Source organism: Acanthisitta chloris, unplaced genomic scaffold (assembly GCF_000695815.1).
Source record: "Acanthisitta chloris isolate BGI_N310 unplaced genomic scaffold, ASM69581v1 scaffold34006, whole genome shotgun sequence".
Lineage (NCBI taxonomy): Eukaryota > Metazoa > Chordata > Aves > Passeriformes > Acanthisittidae > Acanthisitta > Acanthisitta chloris.
In genome coordinates this window covers 5852-33451 of record NW_008677212.1, presented here as the reverse complement: position 1 = coordinate 33451, position 27600 = coordinate 5852, and the positions used below count along the sequence as shown (strand labels likewise).

At 48.3% G+C, this 27600-nt stretch overlaps 1 protein-coding gene across 1 annotated transcript in view; it reads right to left on the bottom strand.

The window, feature by feature from the left end:
- MYH10 (myosin, heavy chain 10, non-muscle) overlaps positions 1–27600 on the bottom strand; it is a gene marked incomplete at its 5' end in the record, with an annotated part of 41790 nt that overhangs the window by 12398 nt on the left and 1792 nt on the right. The window contains 23 exons of the mRNA XM_009076407.1: positions 20–164; positions 262–474; positions 1783–1954; positions 4172–4295; positions 4750–4887; positions 5969–6175; positions 7144–7275; positions 7357–7465; positions 8048–8208; positions 8306–8375; positions 8699–8820; positions 9042–9235; positions 11926–11988; positions 13035–13149; positions 13548–13721; positions 15367–15540; positions 15931–16083; positions 16508–16626; positions 18905–19000; positions 19291–19434; positions 20315–20413; positions 22191–22254; positions 25066–25158. Of these exons, the coding sequence (XP_009074655.1) occupies positions 20–164; positions 262–474; positions 1783–1954; positions 4172–4295; positions 4750–4887; positions 5969–6175; positions 7144–7275; positions 7357–7465; positions 8048–8208; positions 8306–8375; positions 8699–8820; positions 9042–9235; positions 11926–11988; positions 13035–13149; positions 13548–13721; positions 15367–15540; positions 15931–16083; positions 16508–16626; positions 18905–19000; positions 19291–19434; positions 20315–20413; positions 22191–22254; positions 25066–25158 (3081 nt within the window). The remainder of the gene's footprint in view (positions 1–19; positions 165–261; positions 475–1782; positions 1955–4171; positions 4296–4749; positions 4888–5968; positions 6176–7143; positions 7276–7356; positions 7466–8047; positions 8209–8305; positions 8376–8698; positions 8821–9041; positions 9236–11925; positions 11989–13034; positions 13150–13547; positions 13722–15366; positions 15541–15930; positions 16084–16507; positions 16627–18904; positions 19001–19290; positions 19435–20314; positions 20414–22190; positions 22255–25065; positions 25159–27600) is intronic.

Sequence of the window (27600 nt, the reverse complement as noted above, 5' to 3'; positions counted from 1 at the left end):
AATGTCTTTTTCTTCTCACCCTTTTGGCCTGTTCAAGCTGCTCAGAGAGCTCTTCCAAGGCAGTAGCATGCCTCTGCCTGATCTCCTGGATCTGTGCTTCATGGTTTTTGGTTTCCTCTTCAATTGCTTTCTTCAGCTCAGCCACCTCCTGCTCACGCTTCGTCCTGGAGGGAGCACCAAGGGTTACCAGAAATCAACAGTTTAGTCTCTCATAAATGAAAGATGAATTTCAGTGCAGTCTTCTTACACATATGATCCTACCTCAGCTCTTGCTGTGCTGCAGTGGTGTCCAAGGTATCTTCCAGTTCAGTTTTTAAAGCCTCCAGCTCTTCACTTAAATCTCTCTTCTGTTTTTCTGCCTTGTTCCGTGACGCCTTCTCAGACTCCAGGTCCTCCTGCAGCTCTGCAATTTGGGCCTGCAACTCTCTGATCACCTTCAGTGCATTGTTCTTCTGAACTGCTTCTTCATCACCTCTGTGAACAGAGCCACAACAGTTACTGATACCTCATCTACCCTCATAACAATCTATATGAATTACCTACATAAAGGATATCTTAACTTTCCCACTAGAATACAACAGATCTAAACACATCACAGAGTGTTTTGGGTTGGAGGGACCTCAAAGATCATCTCATTCCAACCCCTGCCCTGGGCAGGGACACCTCCCACCAGAGCAGGTTGCTCAAGGCTCATCCAACCTGGCTGTGAACACTGCCAGGGTTGGGGCAGCCACAGCCTCCCTGGGCAACCTGGGACAGTGTCTCACCACCCTCACAGTGGGTGAAGCTTTCAAGTTTACATTCAAGTATTGTCTCTGTGCAGGCCTCACCACTGTCCCACAAATGCAGGAGCTGTAGAATTTTCTCTTCCCACAAAATTACTTCCTTAAACACATAAAAGATGTTTAGCCCATCTCATACGCTGTGACTGCAGAACTGCCCAGTAACTGACACAGCTCTTGTCAGAAGGCTAAGAATTACCTGATTTTCCTCCTGAGGCTGAACAGTGGGAGACTAAAAAGCTGCCAGAGCCCAAACACTACTTTACCTGGGTGAAACCTTTCTGTTGCAGCTTTGAAGAGTCAAAATGCTGAGAGAATAGTGAGTCACTTTCTTGTGCCATGTTTGCACACAGCACAGGGACACAGAGCTGCTCCACCAGCAAGCAGAGCATGGCAGCAGCACTAGGGCAGTGTCATCCCCCTGCACTGGGCACTGGGGAGGTCCCAGCTCAGTGCTGTGCTCAGCTTTGGGCACTCACTGCCCAAAGGCCATTGAGGCACTGAGCGAGTCCAGCCAAGGGCAGCGAGGGCAGCAAAGGGCAGAGCACATGGGCAAGGGCTGAGGGAGTTGGGTTGGTTAGCCTGGAGAAGAGGCTCAGGGGTCACCTCATGGCTCTCTGCAACTCCCTGCCAGGGCTGGAGAGAGGTGGGGGATGTGTGTCCTGCCAGGGCTGCAGGGAGAGGAGAGAGGGAATGGCCTTGAGCTGAGCCAGGGCAGAGTCAGAGGAGATGGTAGGGAAATGTTTTCCCTGTGAGGGTGTTCAGGCACTGGGATATTGCCCAGGGAGGTGGTGGAGTCACCATCTCTGGAGGATCTGGTTTAGGGGTTCCAGCAGTGACAGGTTAAGGGTTGGACCTGATGATCTTAGAGATCTCCTTCTATCTGGGTGATTCTATGGTTCTATGAACTTCTGTTCCAGCATTCCCAGCTCTGACATGCAGTCAGGTGAAGTTCAGCTGTGGAACCAGGTTTCTCTCACAGTGTGCACCCTGCACTGACCTGCCCAGAGCAGCCTGCAGCTCCTCCTCTTTCTTGGCCAGCTGGATCTTCAGCTCTTCAATCTGGGCCTGCAGCTCAGCTATTTGGTCCTGTAGGTCTGTGGTTTCACCATCAAGTTTTCTTTTAGCTTTTTCCAGTTCTTGACGGGTTTTCTCCTCCTTTTTCAAGCGCTCTGAGGAAGCAAAGGATTACATTCATGCTCACTTTTATCCCTTGCCACCCTCAGGTTTGGGGCAGGGTCATGGGGTGGCAGGGAGAGTGGGAAGTTTAGTTTATGCTCTCTCAATTCTTTCTCCATTTGCAGCTCTAAGGCTGAGAGAAATGAAATAGCAAAGAGAGCTCTACAACTTAGACAAAGTCAGGGAAAAATCTGACTGGATAAACAAGTGTGAAATGAGGGAACAGACACTTTAACCTTATCTTGGTACAAAGTAAGGAGCGGGATCTGAGAGCAGCTTGAGCTGCTAGGCCAGACCATCCCAGACATCAGCAATGAAAAGAAGACAAACTGTGGGCTGGAAGAAGTGACGGCTGGCACGGGGTGGAAGGGCCAGGCCAGACTCCAGAAGGCATACTGGGAAATGGTATCACTTAAAGAGAACTTGTCTGTACCATTTTTGCAAGTACCTATGCCACTAACTCGCATCCCAGAACTTAGCAACCCTGGGAGCTTCCCCCAGTGATTTGCTTGTGCCACTGAGATGCTCCTGCCCTAAGGAATCCCTTGTGCACACCACCCTGCTAGTACCACAGCACACACACAGCCAGCTCTGTGCCTGGGACAGTTCCTGGCCACCATGTCCATCACCTAATGCCCAGGGATGGAACAGAGCTCAGTCTCAGGAAGGTTTGCATCAGCACAGTCTGAAGTGCATAAACCGCAGTCACCACACTTGTTCACTACTTTGTGCAGCCTCAGTGCAGAGGTGTTTCTTACCATTCCTAGCCCTGCTACAGGATCAGGATCTGCATGGAAATGAAGCCATGGGCAAAAATCATCTGCTGGAGCCACCCAAGGCTATTTGGGATTTTCCAGACAAACTAAACTGTTTTTTTTCTAAATGGTTTCTCATTCCAAAACAACAGGACTTTCCTCTCTGTTTTTACTGGTGAGTGGCAGTTACAGCAGTGTCATACGACCCAATTTTGTAACTGAGAAAGTTCATAGCAAACTGAATTGAGTTTTTTCCCAAGTATCAGTGCCTGTCAGTGCCAAGACTCCAACAGAGAGACCTTAATGGCTCCTTGAATCAGCTCCAAGAGTAAATATCATCTTACTGTGCTTTAGTAGCCAAGAAATTGCATGCCTCATATTTAAGCCTTAATTTCCATTTCTAAGGTCATCACTCTTGGAGTGGGACTATAACCAAACACATCTGTCGTAACCCTGGAAGCACAGCCCTGCTTCAAGCACACAGCTCCTCAAGCATTGTTTGGCAGTGAGAAAAGCTTACTTAGACCCATCTTAAGGTCTCTGAATGCAGAGAAAGAAAAAGAAGAGGTGCATCAATCCCAATCCCCTACAGGTAAGGTCAAACTGATAGCCTTCCATAAGCACATCAGCTTTACAACATGGAGCAAGACAGGCCATACACACCAAGGGAAAAAACTACTTCCAAATTAGGGCACAGAGAGCAACTCTGCCTCACATTTTGCAGCTTTGCCTTGGCAGCTCATTAATGTTGCTCAATAGCTATTTACAGCCATAAGCAATTTTAAAAAGAACACAGAATCAAGAAAGGTTATATATAGGGCAGGTTTAGCCTGTGACAGCACAGGCTAAACAATTAGAAAGAAATAGCTAAGAAACAGAACCATTTTAGACAGAATCCCAGGCTGGTTTGGGTTGGAAAGGACCTAAAAGCTTATCTCATTCCAGCTCCTGCAATGGGCAGGGACACCTCCCACCAGCCCAGGCTGCTCAAGCAAAACAAAGCATCAGAAAATATATCCTATCTATAAACAGAATGTAGATAAAGCAGCAAGAAAAGCAAAGCAATTGGTATTTGCTCATTCCAAAGCAATCCTGGAAGCCTAACAAGTGCCTGCTGCCATCCTGACAGAACTCCACTGCTCTGGGGTGTGAAGCACAGCCAAGATTTTACCTTGGTACCAACGGATGCAACAGGAATGTCTAGGTGTGTCTCTAAGTGAAAGGGATTCTCACAACTGAGACGCTAACAAGCTCAGCCTAAGAGGGATTGAGCTGCCACATGCAGCAAGGCTTGCAAGAGCCAAGGATTTCTTTCAAGATTTAGATAAAAGTCACAGCTATTAAGTCTCTCCATCTAAGGTTGCACTTCACAGACTGGAGCAGACACTGCATACATTGTCCTGAGTGATCCATCCCTTCCTGGTAGGGTGTCCAAGCTGTGCAGTCAGAACAAACCTTCCAAATCAGTGATCATCATTTCCTGCTTGTTCTTGAGTTTGGCCAAGTTTTTGGCCTTTTCTTCTTCTTCAGCCAGCTGAGAAGAACACTCAGCAATTCGATCCTCCATCAGCTTCTTCTCCTAGTTGGGAGGGAGAATCATTTGTAACACACCATGTGCAGAATCCCCAAGCCGTGCAAACAACCAAACACACAAAATCCACAGAGGTCTCACAGCATATCCACTACACATTTTACTTCAAGTGATGTCAATACTAAGGACCAACTGCATTGTTTAGAAACATGAACTTTTGTTTTCCAAGAGAGACTTGGGATTAACACACAGAAGGCCTGGGAATAGGAAATCTGCTTGCAAAGAACAGTAGCTATGACAAAGTTTCCAGCTCTCGGACTTGGCAGAGTCATGACCCTGGGAAGAGTTCATGGCAATACCTCCCCTCAGTTCAACAAGTCTCCAGCTCCAGCCTGTTCAAACCCCACACGCCCTCAGGTGCAGGTTTGATAGATGCTGAGAGCTGCCCCTTGGCACTACTCTCCCTCGTGTGCACTATCCCCACCATGCTCACTGCCCCCACCTTCACAAACTTGGAATTTTGGTCCTCCAGCAGTAGGATCTCCTCCTCCATTTTCTTAATCTTTGCTTCCGCTGTCACTTTTTCCAGCTGCAGCTTCTGCCGAGCTCCTTCCTCCTCATCCAGCTGCTCCTCCAGGTCCTGGGAAGGAAAGCAACTGCATTTTCCATGTGCCAACACTCATTGGATTTAACTTGGTGACAAGGTCCTGTTATTTTGAAAAGCCACTTGCCCTAACACACTAAACAGCACTTGCTGTGTGAGATCCATTTACACATCGATGCTCTGGTGATGAAATGAAGGCCTCGTGACATATGTGGGATTTGCCATGCTCTGTATCTCAGCTTGGGGTGAAAAGTGCTGTCTAGGAAACACACAACAGTCTTCCACCTTCCCAACTCCAGCTACAGAATGAACACTGTAATTAATGACAGCCAGTCAGAGCAGGCTTTGTGCCACACACTCCCCAGCACACTGCACCCCACAGGGCACCTGGGGACAGGGCCTGGGGACAGACACCACGGGACACAGAGCCGAGGTCAGTGCGACTTCTCTTGGTACCACAGCTGAGCATTCAGCTGTCAGCACAAGCAGCTAGGTATGACTAGGAGAGCAACAATGTGCTGAGCTTCCAGTCATCTAGGGGGTTAAATGTGACTCTCTGCATTAATAGACACTTATGAAGAGGCATCAAGAACTGTGAGATGTGGATTTCATTCCTCCTTCAAGGGCCTTTAATATTGCGACAGACAGAGGAGTTCCCAGGTACTCCTTTTGCCAGGGAGTTACTCAAATGGAAGCACAAAAAGCCTTCAGCCAAAGAACTTGGAGGAGATGACATTGCCCTTAGCTTGGTAAAAGGAGGAACATTCTTCATGGTATTTACTGGATCTCAGTCAAAAAAGGATTATTTCTCTCACAGGTGACACTGTCTCATCAGTCTGTTCCCAAGCCCCATGCAGCCATTCCTGGTCCCTCCCCTCAGCAGTGCTGCTGTCTCTCAGCACACTAAGCTACCAACAAGGCATCCTGACTTTGCCCTCCTTCCTCACCCTCATGTGCCTGGAGACCACACAAAGCTCACCACACTGATCACAAAAAAATGTGCTTTATTCCACCAACGAACTAAATCCCTCCCTGCTGTCGGGATGCTGAGGGAGCTTCCCCATCCTTAACTGTCCTGTCTGCACAGTTTCCCATTCCCAGTTCTTGAGGAGCATACCTGGATATGGCCCTGCATTTTCTTCTTCTCATTCTGCAATATTTGGTTTCTTTCCTCTTCTTCCTCCACCCTGGATTCCAAATCATGGAGAATTTCTTCCAGCTCTTGTTTCTTGGCAGCCAAGCGAGCCCTCATCTCCTCAGCTTCTGCAAAGAGCTCAGTCTCAGCCTGGAGCTGCTCTGCAAGGATGTTCTTCTCTTCCAGAAGCTGCAAATATACACAACAGGTAGCAAAGCTTTAAACATAACATTTCGAAGTCTCTCATGAGAGATTATACATATGGCAACTGCAAACTTACGTAAAGGCCAAGTTCTGCTCCAATTCTGGACTAAATGGCCAACACCACAAGACTTTCAGCAGAGGCTTTAACAGCACTCCAGGACATCAGCTCTGGCCACAGGCCTACAGCAACATTCCCTGCCTGCCCCCCAGCCTGAGGAACAAATCCCACTGCACCTTCCCCACCCTCGCTGTTCTACCAGCAGCAACAGGATGAGGGAAGTGCCCATTTCCTGGCTGCTCCTTGTGCTCATCCCTGCAGAGGGGCAGAGCAGTGCCAGGAGTGGTTGGGCTGATCCTGGCACTTGGAGTTTCTGCAGTATGTTACTTCTTGCCAGTCTCAATCCCAGCCCTTGAGGAGTCACTTGTCACTGGCCTCCACTTGGACACAGAGCTGCCAACTGCAACTCTGAGAGCCATCCAGCCCATTCCATAGCCAATCAAACCCATGTCTCTCCACTTTGGGGACAAGGATGTCATGCAGGACAGTGCCAAGTGCGCTGCACAAGTCCAGGGACATGACACCTGCTGCTCTTGCGTTACCCATCAACGCTGTAACCCCATCACAGAAGGCCACCAGAAGTGTAAAGTGGTCACAACTGCTTCCCCACACCTCCCCCAGGTGTCCTGCCCTGAACACACATCTGAAAGGAGAATGACACTGCTACCGAGTTTTTCCTGTAAACTAGGAAAGGCCAATAAAAAAAGCTTAGTTTTGTGAACATGACGCTTCTGCACCCCTGGAGGAACAGCTCACGCCTTGTATCTTCCTCTCCCACAGAGTGTGAGGGACTCAGCTCACCTGGTTCTCAGTGCTTTGCTCACCAGTGTTTCCCCCACGTGGGCTACAGTGCAATTCATGCCCTAGATACCAAAACCTGACCTTGGACACAAACCTGTTGATGTTTCCTTTCCATTTCCTCCAGTTCAGCCTCCACTTTTGTCTGTTTCTCTTTCACCTTCATTAGCTCCTCATCCTTGGCTTGAAGCTCTTCCTCTTGACGAGTGACCTGAAGAAGAGGCTTCACCTGCAAAGATTTGAAACGAACAAGTGAGGACCTGCACTCACCTATTTACAGGTGAACAGAATAGAAGGGAACAAAAGGAACCTTTGTGAAGACTCTCCACCACTGCCAGTGCCTCAGCTTCAGGTAGGCAGCACAGTTCCTCTGCAGGATTTTCAGGGCACTCAGCTGCTGTTGCTTCTTTGCAAAGGCCCTGAAAGACACAGAGCAAAACAGTTTGTGTTGAATACAGTGATCATCTGCCCATGGTTTTTGGTTTTGGGTTCCCCAACTCCAGAACACTTGCAGACCACAAATAGGCTTATTCTGCAGTTTCACACTGATGTATGAGTTCTCACTCCAATGAGTGGTCAGAGGTGGATTCACCATTCCCAGAACAGTAAGTACAAATGCTATTTGTTCTTATTCTTAATAGGCTTTTTTCTTAAAAAGACAAATCAGAATGGATTAGACACTTTAATTCCTAACAAGCAGCTTGCCAGAGTCCTGCTGGGAACCTCCCGCAAACAGGAGGAGCGAGTGATTCTCTCTACAGCCACTGCAACCAGCTGTGTGTGCCACAAAGGCAAGAGCAAGGAAAGAAGATACTGTGAAGGAATGAAGGTGCAGGCTCTTACTAGGCAAAAATTCACCTAATATGCTGCACACAACTCCAGCTTATCAGGCAACACACTTTGAGAACAACCTCTCGGGAAATGGAAACGTTAACGCACAGCTCCCGATCGAGGAGGCTTAAGAGGCCCAAAAGAAGGTCAAATCTCAGAGGCACACATACTTCCTAGCCAGGTATCCTCTGCACACTGCCTGGAAGAAGATGATTATGTCTGTGATCTTCAGATCTCTTTCTTCTTCTAAGTGTGCCAAGACACCAGCTCGGAAGAAGATCTTGCTCTGTCCAATTCTGTACAAGTTGGGGTCCAGCTCCAGGGCTCTGATCTGAATACACATGTGAGACATTGTGGTTACAGCAAGGAAAGGACAATTTTTGCTTCAATTGTCAACATTTTGGCAATACTTAGCTATAAACACTTACCATCCGCTCACAGGCTTGCTTACCATCCATAAAACCTTTGGGAATTGCATTGGGAGTAAGGATCTCATACCTTTAAGGCAAATGAAAATACACCTTTACATTCAACCAAAGCTCCGTTATCGACAACAAATGCACAGCATAAAGCTACAGTCACCAAGTGCATGCTTAAGGAATTTCTCCAGGAATTTTTTCCAGCAGCCAATTTTAGATATTTCCACTTCCCTACTTCCTTTAGAAGGAATTTGTCATATTTCACCTTGTCAAGTTGAAGCCACTTCAAGACCCCCCACATGGACTGGGTTTTGGTTGGGTTGGGGAAGGAGGGAGGGGTGTGGGGTGTCTTAACAAGGAGCTTTAGCTCAGAAGAACTGAAGAGACTGTTCCTCTGGTTACCTCTGTCTGAATTCCTGGAACACTATCCTGTTGGGAAATCCTTGTCGACAAATCCTGATTCCTTCCAGAACTCCATTGCACCGAAGCTGATCAAGAACCAGGTGTGGATCCAATTTTCCAGCCTGGACAACACAAACCAAGAATGATTTTCAGACTTTTCATTTGTCTCAGTGAAGAAGCACAGTGTCAGTTTTTCAGGCTGCTCTCCACCAAGCCAAGTGTGCACACCAGGGTGTGCAGGGGACACCGAGCACTGATCGGGGTGGGAACTGTGACCCTGAGCTCTGAGCAGTGCCTGTGCAGACACACAGAGCAGGAATCAGGAGTGCTCTGGAGTCCATACCCTCTTCTCATGGTTTGGGATGATGCAGCGGACGAAGTTGGGGTTGGTGTTGCGGAGCGTTGCCATCAGCTTGGTAAGTGACTCCTTGTAGAGTTGGCCGACGGTGCGGAACATGCCCTTCTTGGTCTTGTACGCGGAGCCGAAGGCTGTCTCCGTGATGCCGGTGACCTGGTCCAGCCCCACGATGCGATCCACTGTGAAGGACAGAAACGCTCAGTGCCCGCCGGGCGGGACGGCGGCAGAAGGAGGAGGAGGAGGAGCAAAGTGCAGCAGCAGAAGCTTTGCGGGCGCAGGGCAGGAGGTGCCACCGAGGGCAGGCAGTCAGCAGGGACGAGGGACACTGTGCACAAGCTTTGGGACCAAAAGCCACAAACTTAGACAGCAGAAGAGTGTAGCCTTAATAGGGACAGACCGAAATATCAGCTCTTTACTTGCAGTTCTACATGACAAGCAAAGCTGTCGCCCTGGTTTCAGACAGAGCTGTCTGGAAAGTGGCAACTACCGGAGCTCTTACAATGCCAAGTAGTTCTGGGCTGAACATTTGGAATTACACATCTGTGCATATTTGATTAAAACAAAGAGTCACTTAGGACAATTACAGAGATTAAATCTGAGCTGCACTGAATATTTGAGTGTTTTCATGCAAACTGCCAGAAGAGTTGGAAATGGTGTGATCCAGTGACAAGAGGGGAGAAGTCTCTTCCAGACTTCTGCTCAGCTGCTCTTTTCAAGAGTTATTCCCACTCCTAAACACAAAGACCTCCCTAGCCAAAAGACAAGCTTCAAACCAGGAAAACTCCACACCAAAGCTGCCATAAAGCATTACAACAGAGATGTTTCTTGGGGTTTGTGAACACTTTGGGTAAGGATCTCTGGGGGTTCTTCTTCAGAAGCACAAACTGGAAGTCTCACTTGCCATCATGAAAACCTTATGCCAAAACCAGGAAGGTGATTCCATGTGCAAGTCAAAATTATGGAAACAGCTTGCTAAAAAAATACACAGGTGGCTTAATCCCTTAATCATTACTCAGAAGGTCTTAGGACTGAGCAAACACTCAACACGTGTTGGTTCCCCAGGAGACCCACGCTGGACAGCCAGAAACAAACCACGTGCAGGCTACACCTTACATTTTGTGAAGTTATCTTCAAACTCATTCAAACCAAGCAGAGGGAATTATGCTTTGCTGCCAGAATTAGCTTTGCATGTACAAACTAGTGACACTTTTATCTCCTCCTTGTACTCAATTGGTTTTCAAAGGTCTATTAAAAAAGAATAAACTTAAAGGCAGAAAAACACAAGGCAACAAGTTGGAATAGTCAGCTCTAAGTCTTGCCCGTGGCACAGAGCAGAGCTCAGATCCTCCTCGTGGCTCTGAACACAGGAGGCCAAGCAGCTTACTGAAGTTACAAAAATTAGTGTTCCCAAGATCACACCCCAAATGTTTATTCTGAAGCAGAATTCTGTTCTAAATCAGACACGGGACAGAGATTGACTGACTGACTAGGAGTCATTCCTACAGGGGTGAACACCACAGCTCGTGGCTGTCAGAAACCTGCCCTAGGCACCGCCAAGGACTGGGCTCTATTCTGCTAAGTTCTGGCCAGGTACCACTTCAAATTTGGCAAACAGAGCTGATACTTGTGTATTTTTGTTCTCCTCCCCTCTGTGCTCAACTGTAAGAGGGAGATTTGTGTTTCAAACAGGATTACTGAAGCTAGACGTAACCCTTCCCTGTAGGTTAACACCCAGTGTTGAATCAGAGTACATTAAGGGGTTGGAATGGAGCTCAGAGATGGTCCAGTGCCAACCCCTGCCCTGGGCAGGGACACCTCCCACCAGAGCAGGTTGCTCAAGGCTCATCCAACCTGGCTGTGAACACTGCCAGGGTTGGGGCAGCCACAGCCTCCCTGGGCAACCTGGGACAGTGTCTCACCACCCTCACAGGGAAAACTTCTGTCTAAGATCTCATCTCAATTTCCTCTTTCCATTTCTCCCATTGCTCCTTGTCCTGTCCCTGCAGTTCCTAACCCAGAGTCCCTCTGCAGCTTCCCTGGAGCCCCTTCAGCTCCTGGCAGGACTGCATGACTGGACCATCATGTGCTGGCTGAAGCTCCTGAAATCAAACCTTTCAGGAATTCCTTTAGGAACACCACAAGCTTCCTCAGGGATGGGATGTGTCAGGAGTAGTGGAAGACAAACCCAAGAAAAGGCTGAAAGGCATAACCTTCCCACCTGTGTATTGCTAAACGTGGTGAGAAGAACACAAGATGGATGAGAAGGTTGGATAAAGTATCTAAAGTGCCTTCAAAGACATTCCATGCGAATGGGTTTTTTGGTGTCTCAACACCTCCTAAAACATGTGTGGCTTATGCAAAAGGGAATATTAAAGTTAAGAGGTTTTGAAGTAAAAGAGCAATTTCAACAAGTCTGGAAGAAGTTTATTTCATTTCCTACCCCTACAACTGCAGCACTCATCCTGACACCTCAATGCACCCTTCAGCTCTCCCCAGAGAGCACATCCATGCTCCACAGCATTCCAGACTTCTGTCAATGTTGGACTGCAGAAAGAAGCTTGATAGTGTGACAAAGCTGATGCATTCTCGCCAACACTTGGAGCTACCAGAATTGTCACTTCAGAAGCAATTCTACATCTCGTCATGGATCTAAGAAGCAACAAACCTTTTTCTCCGCAAGGCACAGACAGAGATGCTATGTGTATGCGGCAGCAGCTGAACAGGAATGCACTCAGGGCCCACTGACCTGTGAGTTTTACCTAAGTTTAGCATGAAATGAGAAGTTCATGCAAGCCTACGAGCAAAAATGGTTCTCCTGTAGATACCACAGCCCTGCCTTTAGGAGGCCTACTGTTTTATATCCATTCACCTGGTGGCTCATGAAGACCAGAAATATTGTCATAGAAACAGGCTCTCTGAATATTCTGAATCTCTAAGGCAGAGAAACAGCAAAAACAGAAAGACAGAAGAGCAGATATACAAACACTTCAGTTAGTATGAACAACAGGTGCATCAATTGCAAATAGACTTAACTGTGCTACTAAAGCAATTAGGCCACAATACATCCCATGCACATTTCAGCTGGCTCTGGAAGCAGGTTTTGCATATTTGGACCAAAACACTCCTGTGTGTGTACTGAGAGGGAAAGGAGCAGATCTCTATGCACTCATTAAAGCTGCTCTCTGGGGCTGAACCAAGAGGGGACACAGCATTAACCTCCAGCATCATCCAGAGCACAACCCTCATTCGCTCCTCAAGTAACTATCGGATTCACACAGACTGTGACACGGAAACATACTCTGATTAATGTACTGTGATGTTACAAACTATAATAGAGAAGTCTCTGCTAAGTATTTATTTGGCTTTTTCTGCTTCTTGGAGTGTTATGCTAAAATAAAAGCATCGATAGAAGTACTGCTAAACACTGAGGTGACGTGCAGGTAGAGCAGCTGAACAGCAATGTGCAGTTAAAGCAGGAACACACTGCATCTGGCTTTACTATGCAATGCCCAAGCACTGCTGTGGCTGCTGACTGTATTCATCCCAGGAGATGTGCATTTCCAGGGTGTCACCCACCACTGCACAGCAAACAACTGCACTGTGCTCATAGAGGACAACGTTTAATTACCAGCAAGAGCCACCAGAGCTGTTCCCATTTAGGACTCCACTGCAGCAAGTCCCAGCCAAGAGTTTAGGACAAGATTCCACATGAAATTTGACACAGAGTAACAAGGAATAAGTGACTATCAGTTCAAATAATGAACATGAGAAGCAGCTACTCAGAAATGGTACATGTGCAAGGGACCAGAGGTGCAACCCAGCTTCCTTCTTGTACTTTTGGGACTGAACAGGAGAGAAAATGATGTAGATATTTACAATGGAGAGGTGGAGGGTGAGGAGGAAACAGGCACAAAACCCCCAAACTCATCCAGCAGGGTAAAACCATTACCAATATGTGCTCAGAGCCCAATCTCTTACCATCCTTCCAGAGCTCAGCCACAAATTTGTCAGAGGACTGGTGCAGGAGTGTAGCCACGTTGTCATTCAGGGGGTCCATATTCTTCATCAGCCACTCATCTGCCTTGTAGTCCACCTGCAGAGCAGCCAAGTTGCACAGGCCCAGATGGACAAGCATTTTAGGTTTGTGTTTACCAGCATCAGAAAAAGCTTTCAGAACACAGCAGTGGTGTTTTCCTCCTGTTCTCGTGCTCAGAATCATAGAACCACTAAGGCTGGAAAGACTTCCAAGATCAAGTCCAGCCTTGCTTGTCCCCACCAGCCTTGGGTGTCCATAGCTCACCTGGCCTGAGTTAGCTGAACCTCCTCAGAGCAGCTCAGAGTACCATAAAAGGTTGTTAACCTTTTGGAACAGTAGATTGGAGTTTGTTTCGAAGTTGAGCAATCTGTCTGTTCCTAAGTCTGGTAGCTCTTCTGCAGAGCTCCTTCTCCAACCCAGCACTGCTGCCCAAGGTTTTAGCCTTTAGCCCTTACCTTCCCTGCATAGTGAATAATGCAGAAGTCTGCTTTGTCCTTCAGTTGCCTTGGCTTCTGGAACTTGGAATGGGTTCCTTGCTCTTGGACCAGTTTCTCCACAAATGTCTTGTCAGTGGCTTTAGGGAACCAGCATTCTTCATCCAGCAATGCCAACACACCAGGAGGGTTTGCCTGCAATTGGCAAAAATTGGTGTTCAGATTTTTTACATATATGTTCAGCAGTTCAGTGTTCACAGCACAGCACTGAGTGCCACACTAAAGGTTGTCTGAAGTGACTCAAATGTGATTTCAGCTAACACAAGCTGGGGGAGCCCAGTTCAAACACACTCATTCCAATGCCTATGGAGCCAGACGTGGCAGACCTGACCCAGGGCCGAGCAGAGCCTTGCTGTGAGCAGAGACTGGAGTGGATAACCTCCAGAGTTACCCTCCAAACACTTGTGGCATGTACAGTAGCTCAGCTGCATTCCCAGGGTAATATCCATGTGGGCTAAACTCACACAGTGATCCCTCCCAGCACCTGGATTCTCCTGAGCTTCCTCTCACCATGCCCTGTGTGGACATCCAGCAGCATCCACAGATCCAGCAGGGTCAGCCTGAGCAGGCAGCACTGCCTCTCTCCATGGAATTTGAGCATTCCATTTGAAAATTTGTACATCCTTAACATGAAGCAGGGAATGACCAATGTCTGTATTTCACAGATGTGGAGCTGTTTGTCAGGATCACTTTTCCCAGAGCAGGCAGACTGATGTCCACAGGAAAGCAATGGCAGAGGGTTGCAAGGATTTACACTTAACTTGTAAGGGTTTAGCTTCAAAAGTTCTTAGGGAATGCAGAGTTCACATCTTTGCAGAGAGATGTTCCTATGCATCAGCATTTGCACAACAGCAGGGCACTGACACTGCTTTTCCAGTAACAACTCACGTGATGCATTTCAGGACAGTCACCCAAACGTGTGCACACTGAAGCCTCCACACCTGCCCCTGAGGCTTTCCGGAGACTTTACCTCCCCAAGAGGCAGAACTTCCCCAAGTTCACCCACAAAGTGCAAACCTTTGGTAACTGAAATAAGGTTTCCCTTTCCTAAAGAAAAGCAGGAGTGCAGCTCATGGGCTTTTCTGCTGTTCGGGGGACAGAGCAGCACTGGCAGCAAACTATGCTCTGGAGTACTCCCAGGGAAAGGGAGCAAGGAGTGACTGCAATGCCCCAGGCTGAACTTATAAGCTCACAGGTTCTGAGGGCTGAAGAAGAAAAACCTTCAGGAGTGACAATCTTTGTTTTCCCCCTCTGGTCCTCCTGCTCCCCACAGGCCTCTCCAGCCTCCATGAACTGAGAAGCCACAGGAGTTATGGTAACAAGCACAGCGATAAACCACTTTTGAGACACAGTTTTCCTATTTGCAAGGCAGATTTATGGGGGGAAACTCTACTCTAAAGGAAGTTTCAGGAATTTTGCATTAATTTCCAAAGGAGAACAGGTTACCATAAGCCCTGAAAAGCTTTATACTCCAGACCCACTCCAAAGCTCCTACACCACCAGGGCATGGGGCAGTGACAGAGAGAGAACTAACAACTCCATTAGCACTAGGGAAAAAAGGATTAAAATAGCAGCTTCACATCTCAGGCTCAGTGTTCTACACTAACACCAAGGGCACACCCCCCAGGATAAATCCTTTTGTTAACAAAATGGTATTTTAGACTTTGGACTTCAGCACTGGGTCAATTCCCTTGTCATGACAGCTCCAGAAGAGATGCCTCATTTGCAGGACACACTCCACTCTCACTTCCCTCAGACCACTGTGCATGTGCAAACTCACAGGTCTTTCGATCAAGTCGATGCAAGGCTGCAGGTCCAGCCCAAAGTCAATGAAGTTCCACTCGATGCCCTCTCGCTGGTACTCCTCTTGCTCCAGGATGAACATCGTGTGGTTGAACAACTGCTGAAGCTTCTCGTTGGTGTAGTTAATGCAGAGCTGCTCAAAGGAGTTCAACTACAAGAATAACATCAGTATGCAAGAATGAGTCAGTGACAAGGTATCACATAACTGGAAGGCAAAACTGTGACTTTATAAGGAGATTCTCCAAAACTTCGTGAAGTTCAAATAGAACATAAAGAAAACTGGAAAACAGTGATACAAATCTCATGTTCTCTGTTACATACCACTAAACTAACATATTAGGAACAAATATGACACAGAAAAGAAGGCTTCAGAGTAATGCATGGCTTCGTGGCACTGTAATTGCAGGCTGCCAAAGCATGTGCACCCCCCAAACAAACCCTCCCGTGGCCTTGGCACACGCTGCGTTCGGTGGCTCTGCACTGGCCTTGATTGCAAGGTCACAGGGCAAAGAAACACCTGATTAAGAGTACTTTGCAGTACCTCGAAGATCTCAAACCCAGCAATGTCCAGGATGCCGATGAAAGACGCTCCCTGGCGCTTGGTCCTGTCCAAGGCTTTGTTGATGCGGTGCACGAGCCAGCGGAACAGGCGCTCGTACGTGGCCTTTGCCAGAGCCTCCACGGCAAAGTCTGCCTGAAAACCCAAACACGGACAGCTATTACCCTGGAGAAGTCACCCCAGAGACATGGATGTTATCACAAACAACTAAGCAAAGAAGAGGTTGGATGGAGTCAATGCCAGTGAGGAATGCAAACAAGCAGCAGAAATAATGTGTAGGTTGATTAATGCTAAGAAAAATGTCTTTTTAAACTGTTCCACGAAAACAAAAGGTCTCTGAGCGTTCGGTACACACAACAAGGACAGGAGAGGATGAAATCAGGAGAAGGTCAAGGAAAGGGAAAGGTTTCTTCTAGTCTGCCCGTGGTTTTTACCATCTAAGACCATTCCATGCAGGCAGTACGCCGGGACCAGGAAGGGGCAGCACACCCTCCATCCCAGTTTCCCGAGGAGCTGAGCAGGATCAGTTCCACTTTGCCCTCAAAGCACCAAAACTCACCTGTTCTTTGGTCTGGGCTTTCTGAACGTAGTCCCTTCCCACCTTGATGCGCGGAGTCAGGATGGCCCTGGTGAACTCCATGACGTTCATTCCCAGCAGGTGGCACAGCTTCTGAGCGACTGGCGAGGAAAGGGACACACGGGGCTGGCACGGCGCGGGTGCTGAGCGCAGTGCGCCCATGGCGCTCGCCGGAGCCCTCGGGGAGCACGGCAGCACTGGAGTCACGGGGCTGCAGGTCCCAAACAGCCTCACAGCTCGCTCCAAGTGCTTGTGTCGGTACTTGGAAAGGGAACACTGCCCTTCTCAGCCCCAGGAAAAAGTGCAGTATGAGGACATCACACACCAGCTCCATCAGACTGAAGGTTGCTTAAAACCTGTTTCAGCTCAGGCAGCTGTGCCAGAGTGATGCCAACATCTGCTAACTTCTACAACACGGGTTTGCAATACTGCCCAGGGAGGCTGAGGACTTCCCTCCCCTGCAGTGTTCCAGGCCAGGCTGGATGGGGCTTGGAGCAACCTGGGCTGGGGGAAGGTGTCCCTGCCCAGGGCAGGGGTGGGATTGGATTGGCTTTAAGCTCCTTCCAACCCCCAGCACTCTGTGACTCTGATTTACCCAGAACAACGACCCAGGCAGCACTGCACTCTCTTTAGCAAGAGCTCTCCTGACGCCATGTTGTTATTTAAATAGAGCTTTACCCACACCACCCTTACAGATTCCGGCTGCATCACTCCCTTTTGCTCAGCACATGTCCCTGCACTTAGGTGGCTGTGATTCCACAATGCTAAAAAGGAAAGTGACGCTAAAGGTATTTTTAGGCCTGGAGAAGTGTTGCCCTTTAGCAGGAAGCAGAAAGCTCTCCACACCACCCTGACAGTACTTAGCCCCTTGGCCTCTGACAGCATCTTTCACTGTCAAAATGCAAAAAAACCTATTTTTACAAACCAGCATTGGAAAACGGAATTTCCCAACAGGGGCTGGAGGTGTCCAGGGAAGGGATCGGAGCTGGGAAGGGACTAGAGCACCAGGAGCAGCTGAGGGAGCTCTGGGGGCTCAGCCTGGAGAAAAGGAGGCTCAGGGAAACCTTCTGTTCTCTACAATTCCCTGCCAGGAGGTGCAGCCAGGTGGGGTCAGGGGCTGCTCCCAGGGAACAAGGGACAGAATGAGAGGAAATGGGCTCAAGCTGTGCCAAGGGAGGTTCAGGTTGGACATTAGGAGGAATTTCTCCATGGGAAGGGCTGTTAAGCCCAGGGAGGTGGTGGAGTCACCATCCCTGGAGGTGTTCAGAGAATGACTGGACTTGGCACTCAGTGCTCTGCTCTAGCTGACAAGGTGGGGGTCACAGGCTGGACTCTTGGAGGGCTTTTCCAGCCTCAATGATTCTGTGATTCTATAACTTCATATCAATATATAAGAGTTTCCTCAGCATTATTTTATCTATTTAGTATTAAAAACACTAGTACTTGCTCTTAATGTTGAGAGTCTCTGGCCATATACTCCTTAGAAGGAAATCCTTCCAGTGAGATGTGACAATACAGATGGCATGGACAGCAACTCAGGTGAGCTAAGGCAGCACTAACAATCCCAAAAACTTACTCCCTCGCTCACCCACTTTTCCTGGCTGCCAAACTCCCAGTGCCAAACGCCAAGCAAATGCCCTCTAACCCACACCTGGGCAGCAGGCCACTCACTGCCCTCAGAAATAGCAAACGTTCTGGGCATTGCAAGCAGCCCACACGCACAGCTGTCTGAGGCAGCAGCTCCTGTGGGTGATGCCAATCCTCCAAGCTGACATTCCCTGGGAGCACTGGCAAGGCTGGCACTGAAGTCCTAAATAAAACCTGGGATGGGCTTCAGCAGCTGGTTTTTGTGAAGAAATGTACTCCTCAAACTGCTTATTGCCTTGCAGGCACTGAGTGCAGGATGAAATCTCAGCCGTGGCACCCCAGCCAGCCTGCTCCAAACCCAGCATTCCTGTGTCAGCCACCACACCATGGAAGTTGTGTTTGGCTCCAGGGCTCTTATCGTTGGCAACCAAGCTGCTGCCAAGAACCAAAGAAAACAAACTGACTTAAGCATGCACTTCTTCCTAGGGCTTAAGTCTTTGGAGAGAGCAATAAACAAGAGTACAACCAAAATACTTGTTCAAGGCTTAGCAGCAATGCAAACAGCACCAGCTCCCCTGATGGACACCTGTCTGTGGCATGGGAATGGAAGACGAGAGTCTTAATCACTGTCCAGTGGCTACTATCAGCTCAGCCCTGGCCTCCCTTTGGCACAGAACACTCTCAGGGATGCTCAGCAGTCTGACTGCTCTGTTCAACACAAGCACTGGACAAATGGCAGGAAGAAAACTGAAGCACAAGTCAAAGGAAGTTGCAGAGACGTGAGGGACTTACCAGTGTTCTCTGGCATAGAAGCTTGGTCAGTATTTCTCTCCTTCTTAAAGGAAATATTTCCAAACTGCAGCACTGAAGATACCACTTTGAGCATTGCTGTGTTAACAAGAGATACTTGCATCAGATTCACTGAGGAGAGCTCAGCTCAACAACTTTTGCTCCCATTATTTGTGTTGCTTCCCTTCCAAAAGGAAATACAGTTTGCAATGTACTTTTGGGGCAAATGGCTTGAGTTCAACTCTAATGTGGTTTCAGTGTCTTGACAGTCTGAAGCAAAGGTTTGCTTAACAGGAGCTAAATTTGGTGACATGAAATCAGCAGGAGCGTGTGTGTGTGTGCGGGAGGAAAAAGCTCCCTCTCAAAACCCCACAGGCTCAGGAACTTACACAGGATCTCGTCATGTGAAAAGCCCATGATGTGCATAGCTTCCATAGTCTCCTGGAAGTTGTCCTTGTCTTGTTGCCCAGGAATGGGGATATAGCCGTTTGATAGGAATCTGTAATTGTTAAAGCCTTCAAGCAGCAAGTCAGCTGTGTGGGGGAAGGGGAAGAGACAGGAAAATAAGCTACAGAAATGCTGTTCACACCCACCAGTGCTCTGTGCTCACTAAATGCCCAAGCTCTGCCTGAGGAAATCAGTTCCTCAGCTATGGCTCCAAGACATTACATCAGCTCCTGAAACCCTAAAAATACAAGTGTGCCTCCTGAGCTGCACCAGACCCATCGACTCGATCTGCAGCAAGCTGCATGAGCTCCTGACTGCACAGAGCACTACTCAACCCAGACCCAGCTCAACCTCAAATCCTCATCTGGAATATCCTAAAAGGAGGATCTCCACTGAAAGGTACCAGCCCCAGGCAGAGCTAGGGACTGATGATACTAAACATCAGTTTATCTGACACAGGAGAAGAAAGAGTGGATTGATTCTCTGAAATCTGTATCTTCAATAGCTTCACTTATCACAACCTCACAGAAGTTACCAAGGGGGGAAAAATCCCAGAGTAGAGATAACCAACACCAAACTGTGATGGCCTGAGGAGAGCCACAGGGTCTCCCTATGTTTGGGTTAAACAGCTGCTTTTCCCCCCAGGCTGAAGGCACAGCCTCGAGCACATACAGCCACTGCTGACCAGGGCTGGGAGCTCTGCAGTTTCCATCTAGGAATTCCCAGCCAGAGACTGCCCAGACTGGGCCCTGGCACAGAGGAGCCTTTTGCTTGAAAGGCAAGAGTGGCCTGACAGCACATCTGACAAAACACAGGAGCTATGCCAAAGCAAAACCACCTGCCTTGTCCTTCTGCTTTTAAAACTCAGCTTCATGGCTAAAGAACAATTCCAACCCAACTGTGTGACACTGAAAGAGCAAACACAGCTCACAAGCAACAGGTGCACAAATGACATTCCCAACTCACATTTGAGGTGCTCTCCTGCTCCAGCCAGGAGCTGATAGAAGATGTGGAACGTTCGTTCATCCTTAGCCTGACGCACGGCACGAGACTTCTCCAGCAGGTCTGGAGGGCAACTAGTCAAGGATCTTCCACAATTTGTAGTTAAAAACATCCAAAGCAAACAAAAGTTCCAAAACAGGCTATAGAATTCCTTGAAGACCAAACAGAACTTTAGTAGCAATGCCCAGAGTAGCTGAGCCCATCCACTCCCTGGGAGTGTTCCAGGCCAGGCTGGATGGGGTTGGAGCAGCCTGGGCTGAGGGAAGGTGTTCCTGCCCAGGGCAGGGGTGGAATGAGATGAGCTTTAATGGCCCTTCCAAGCCAAACCATTCTGGGATTGTATGACCAGACTATGTGACTTCTAGTGACTTCAGTGACTCTAAGTGTGAGCTTTCCAATCCAGACTGGTGAAACCACACTTCTAACCTCAGCACACTCACTAATTCCACACACCATCTCCTGCCTGCCACCTGCACTTCCTGCTCGGCGCAGCCAACACTTGTCTGCAGTGGATCTGCTGCACTTCTGGTGAGGGGGAGCTGTCACCCTTGACCACTTACTATTAAGGGCATAGCTGAGCTCTCACCAAGGCTCAGCAGCTGCTAAACTCAAGGACTTCATCATCTGAAGTGCATTTGTCATTCCTTCCAGGCATTGCATTTTCCCACACAACCTGCACTGCCTTTAAACAGCTCCCAAACACCATTCCTGTGGCAGGTAGTGCCTCATTAGCTGCCATGAGCTCCATTTTTATCTCACTCTTTTATTCCTTGGTAGTCCATATTGAAGACAAACGTGGGACAAGGATTTGTAATGACACAGGTTAGCAGCAAGGATTAATTCTTGGGATGAAGAAAAAATTCCCCAAGAGTTAAATCCTCCTGTTTTCCCGAAGCTCTGGGCAAAACAATTCATCTGGACTTGCCCAAAAGCTGCCTTCATTCCTGTGCTCTGGTGAGTGCAGAAAAAACATTCATCATTGAAGCATATTTTGAATAACTATAGACCTTTCCCAGTCCTATTGGGAAATGACATTTTGTGACAGTTCCAAACATTCAGTGCTCTTCAGATTGAGCAGTTCAAAACACACAACAGAGTAAAAACTTCACTGCAGCACTGGCTATGAGCAATACCCTCATATTGTTCACTAAGCCTTCCCATTTCATCACTTTATGAACACCCTATTGCTATTCCCCAGAAAACAGGCTACAGCAAAATTCCACACACATTTTTAGTGTAAGGAAAACAACTCTGGAGAAGGGATTTCAGTGCGAGGACTTTTACTGTCCTTACACCACTCTAAATAAAAACAAACCTTGGAGCTGAAACTGAATTAGCTTTAGTGTTAATTGCTAGTAGGTGTCTCATTACTGAGCCTACAGGGGTATCCTGAAGGCCTAAGAAAGCAGGTGGTGGCCCAGCATGGCCAGCTCTGTCCCTCAATAAGGAGCATCACCTCCTTCCAGGCTTAGAGCAGCGTCTGCAGCGCTGCTGGACCAAGCGCCGGGCACGACTGAGGCTCAGGCTCTGGCTGGGAGGCATTGCATTTGCTCAGAAATGTGCCCCACAACAAGCACATTTCACGTGGTTTCCTCTCTAACACCCCCTGGTTTTGAGGCAGTCTGAACTCCAGCAGAACTCAGTGTTGGATCTGGGAGTTGGATTTCTAAGCACAAGGAGCCGCTGAGTTTGTGATATTTGATCAGCTGTTTGGAAACAAAGGAGGAGATGGATGTTGTCAAAGGAATGTACGAGGTGGCAACCATCACTGCACTCCAAGGAATTCCAGGGTGAAAAGCAAAGCAAAGCATCTTGCAAGGCTGTGGCAGACTCAGGATACAGGTCTCAATGTTGGCCCCAACAATGTAACCAGTGACATCAAAGTTAATCCTAATGAATTTGCCCTACAAAGGAAAGAGATTTTCGGTAATTATTTTTTTCATTAAGACAATGCTGTGTGTGTAAAACAATCCTAATGCATTCATGGACAAGCAGTTCCCAAGTTCAGACCAAGTCCTCCCCTCCCTCCCATGTGCTCAGCCATCCCTTCTGCGGAGCACATCCTACTCACGCCGAGGGACTCGGTGCAGATCTACTGTACCCAGACCTAGGGAGAGCTCAGAACACGAAGCTCCATCCCTCACACTGACCAACCACCGCCTGAGTCTGGAACAACGCTGGGCTTGTAAGTGTGTGTATTTCTGTAGCAAACTGACAGTGCCCAAAGGTGCTGCAGCAATCCCAAATCTCAGGTGCTGCTCTACCCATCACATTCCTCCTTCCAAACCAGGATGGCTGCTCTCTCCACAGCCTCTCTTCTCCAGCAGTTGCTACAGAAAGGACTAAGAAACAGACCTATTTCTCACACACATCTCAAATGAAGAGCCACTTCTGACACACAAAGCAGCTCTTGGAAAGAAAGCAGTTGTCAGTAGATATATGATATCAGTTTTAAGCCACATCAGCTCCCCAATGTGTTTTGCCACTTGGCTATGAGCATTCCCAACAGGGTAATAGGCTTGGAACTGGAACTGTTAGGAACTGCAGTGATAGGACAAGGAGCAACGGGAGAAATGGAAAGAGAGAAATTGAGATGAGATCTCAGGCAGAAGTTCTCCCTGTGAGGGTGGTGAGACACTGCCCCAGGGAGGCTGTGGCTGCCCCAACCCTGGCAGTGTTCACAGCCAGGTTGGATGAGCCTTGAGCAACCTGCTCTGGTGGAAGGTGTCCCTGCCCAGGGCAGGGGTTGGGGCTGGGCAATCTCTAAACTCCATCCCAACCCCTTCACAAACTATAATTCTATGCACCACTTTAACTGCACCATCACTGTGCTGCACGTTCGTGCTCATGGAACTCAGGTATAGCCCTGGTTGCAAATGTGTGAAAAACCAGTGGGAATCCCCAGTGACTGCAGTGGGCTCTCTATTCTCCTGCATCCAATTCCCACAGTCCTCTACCCACACACAAACAGCTTTGGACGTGAGGGAGCATCAGGGAAGCGTGCTAACGCCTGTCTGAACACGCTGGTACCTGCACAGAGCCACCTCCCCCTGCCTGGTACAGAGCTCCCTCACTCAGAGCCCTCCAGACCCAAGGCCTCACTTTGCTCAGCCTGAGTTCTGCTGCCACCAGCGCCACAGCACTGAGTTTTGGGAAAACCACATCAGAAGGAAGCGGTTAGCTCTGCCATATGAAACCAGTGAGTCCAGTCCCCTACTTCCTGAATCACAAGAGAGCGTTGCCTTTGGGAGCAGAAAAGAGAAGGAAAATGAAATTCCTTGGCCGCGAGCCTTTCGCCAGCCTTCTCCGGTGGCACGGGCAGGCAGGAGTAGCCCGGCAGCCTCGTGCTGCCTGGCACAGCCTGTCGAGCCTGCATGGCTGAGCCACAGCACTCCTTACTCTGTGGGAGGAGAGAGATTTTTTTAAGTCAGGTTTTAAAATGGCTGTTAGAGATGGGTTTTTTTCTGCCTGAGATGAGACCATCTGGGATGCATTAGACTTGCTCCTTTATGAAAACAGAGCTGGAGCCATCGGAGTGATTATGTTCCTGATGGCAATGCAAACCTCCAGCTAACACAGACCAGATGGAACATCTTCAGGAAAAAAGGATCCTCACTAAATTAGTACAGTCTCTGATGGATTCAAGATGGGTAACAAGGTAGAATTATTGTGCACTGAAACCTGTTGATGTTGTAAATCCTACACACAACTCATACAAGCATCAAGCAGTACTGTAAATACCATGGCTATAACATTATCAAGGCCCAATTCCTACAATGCTCTGCTCTCCCCCTCTTACTGAAAAAGCTAAGGTATTTAGCCACAGTTTTCCAGAAACTTATCACTGGAGCTGAGTTCATACATCATAAATCCAACCAACTGCTGAAATGCCAGAGGCACACAAGAAATCTTTCATTTGCTCTGTAAATTTTACTGTTGTTCTCTCAAGAAGAAAAGATTTAATACCTCCTATACAGTTTTGAAGTTGTACTAAAAACATCTTCCCCCAGAAATCAGAGATGGATTTTCCCTCTTCAATGGAAAGAAAGTTCTAAGAAGTGGTAAAGAGCTGTTTATTCACACCGAGTTCCACCAGTATTCTCAAAACAATGGAGCCCACCAGAAGTGGTTATCAGGCACCAACCCAGCACAAACAGCAACAGTCACACCAGTGCCTGACACCTGCAATCACTCACAGTGATTTTCACTTCGTGCAGTAAATCAGGCAAAGGACATAGACATTTAGACCAGTTTCTATCTGCAAGTTCTGGGCTTTCTGCAGAAATTCAGGACGTTCTCCCCAAACCAACCGATGGACACAGCTATGGACAAGAAGGCCACAGGTACAGCCAAGTTCCATGCTGAGGCCACAGTCCTTCCAACCTTATAGCAACTCAGCAGCAGTCTGTGCACTCAAGCCACAGCTTAGCTCTACAGCAGAGTCATGTGTCAGACGATCAACACTGCTGTCAGCTCAGGGATGGCCCAAATTAGAAACTAGATAAACAAAGTTCTGCCAGGAGCCGCTGAGGATGTGCCTTCCGTGACCCAACACACTACAGAGGGGATTGCGAGGGAATCCAAGAGAACCTGGGCTTGTGCAAGGGAGAGAACAGAGAAAGATCCTGATACTAACTCAGACAAATTCCTCAAAAGGTATTTTCTCCCTGAACAGTGATGCAGATTTGCAGACTGAGAGCAAAGCAGGTACTTACAAAGCGGGAGGAGTTGTCATTTTTCACCGTCTTTGCATTCCCAAAGGATTCCAGGATGGGATTGGCTTGCAGAAGCTGTCGCTCCAGCTCCCCCTAAAACCAAACAGAAAACAGACAAATGAGCACAGTCCACCTGAGGTTAAGGCTCTTGTGTTCTGCCTCTTCCTGACAGCCCTTTCCTCCTGGCTGAGGCACTGACACCACCTGCACACAGGTCACATCCTTCCCCTCACTCTCAAACCTGCTGAGTCTCCTCCATCCAGTGACGAGTGTGGTTGGGTTTCTGGCCGTGGGTTTGTGGTTTGGATTTGTTTATTCAAACACACACACAGACACACACAAACAGAACAGTGACTGAACAGGACTTGATGGATGTTGAAAGTCATTGCAGATGGAAAAGAAAGTTCACATTCAGGGCTAATGCAACCAGGCACAGACCTTGAGAGGAGACACTAATTTATCAGTTTACTCTGAGATTTTAGTGCAAAGTTCTTTGCAAACTTTCTGTTTAGTTACTTGACAATATAGTGAGTTTGGAATACCTGTTTTCAAACTTAAACATCAGTGCAGGCCTTCAGCCAGCCAGGCTGAAACTCCTGCCTTTGCAGCACCTCTGACCAGAGCATGCCTGCACAGGAGGCCAGAGCAGCATCTTCAAACTGCTCGATCCAGCCAGCACTGCTCACTGTGTCTGATGCATTTTTAGATGTTTCTTTCAGTTTCAGCCAATGCATTTGGAAATCAAAATGCTTATCTCAAGGAAATTGCACAACAGTTTTCACAATGGGTGTCCATAAAGAGTTCTGGTAACAGAAAGAGTCTGTGCTGCTTTCAAGAGCCCAGGAGGCACATATGAACACAGGAAGATATGCTGTTCTCCTGCTCTGAGGGATGGCTTTAAAAAAAGTGAACTGTCTGGAATGTGGCCTCAAAGCCTGACATTTGTGTTCATAAACCTGCTTTTCCCAATTATTTATAGCCTTGATGAATGAAGGCCCCAGACTGAGCATCAAAGCACAGGAAACGCTAAGTCTCTTAAGGCTTCCACATGAGGTCAATTCTTAGACAGGAATTTTAAAAATTCACCAGTTAACACCTAAAAGAGGTTTTTATTTGTGTCTTGAAATACATTTCAAGTCCTCCTGGAAACTAATGGCTGCTCATTCCTTAATGTGATCCCAAGCTATCTGCTTCCAGCTTGCTTCCTTCCAAACAGATTCCCGCTGGGACGACACGTTCCCTGCACTGGGAAGTAACGAAGGAATAAATGTGAGTCTTAGAGCACACTAGACCCTGCTCGGCCACAGTGGCTGTGCACTGCCTGCCAGCTCTGCTGACACCGCAGTTCTCAGGAGCTTTTACATGGACAAAAAAAATCCACAACAGGAGAAAAAGTAGATCCCTGTTATTGCCACCAGATGCATGTCTGCAGCTGACGTTCTCCAGGATTCTTCTGCAAACACCTCAGAGAGTGGGAATGCTCCCACCATCCCTCCCACTCTCCTTTCTCAACACACTGCTGCTCCTGCTCACACCCAGACACAAGAAGCTGCTTCCCCTGCTGTGCACAGCCTGTGAGGAACCACAGGAGGGACAGTGGGGCAGCAATGTGCCACAGCTGACACACCAAGCTCTGGCTGCTGTGAAAGAGGCACAGAGTTCAGAGCACAGCTCCTCCTGCCATGGCTGTACCCTGGGGAGCACCATGTGCCACAGGCTGGGGCTGTGCAGGGCAACTCACAGAATCACCAAGGTAGAAGGAGACCTCTAAGATCAAGTCCAACCATTAACCTGTCACTGCTGGAACCCCTAACCCATATCCTTCAGTGCCACATCCAGACACCTCTGAAACACCTCCAGGGATGGTGACTCCACCACCTCCCTGGGCAATATCCCAGTGCCTGAACACCCTCACAGGGAAAACATTTCCCTACCATCTCCTCTGACTCTGCCCTGGCTCAGCTCAAGGCCATTCCCTCTCCCCTCTCCCTGCAGCCCTGGCAGGACACACATCCCCCACCTCTCTCCAGCCCTGGCAGGGAGTTGCAGAGAGCCATGAGATGACCCCTGAGCCTCTTCTCCAGGCTAACCAAGCCCAACTCCCTTAGATCTTCCTCACACGATGTGTGTTCTAGGCCCCAGATGAACCTTGCTGCCCTTTGCTGGACTCGCTCCAGCAACCTCCTGCATGGCAGCACCAAACGGAAGTATTCAAGATCCCCAGCTGAAGGCAGAAAGCTTACGAGCTCATTTTTACAATTATCTCTGAGGATCTGAAGGAAACACTGTGGGCAAAAGTCACAGGAATGAGTTCCTCACACGATGTGTGTTCTAGGCCCCAGATGAACCTTGCTGCCCTTTGCTGGACTCGCTCCAGCAACCTCCTGCATGGCAGCACCAAACGGAAGTATTCAAGATCCCCAGCTGAAGGCAGAAAGCTTACGAGCTCATTTTTACAATTATCTCTGAGGATCTGAAGGAAACACTGTGGGCAAAAGTCACAGGAATGAGCATCCCCGGAGGTGGAGGCATCTG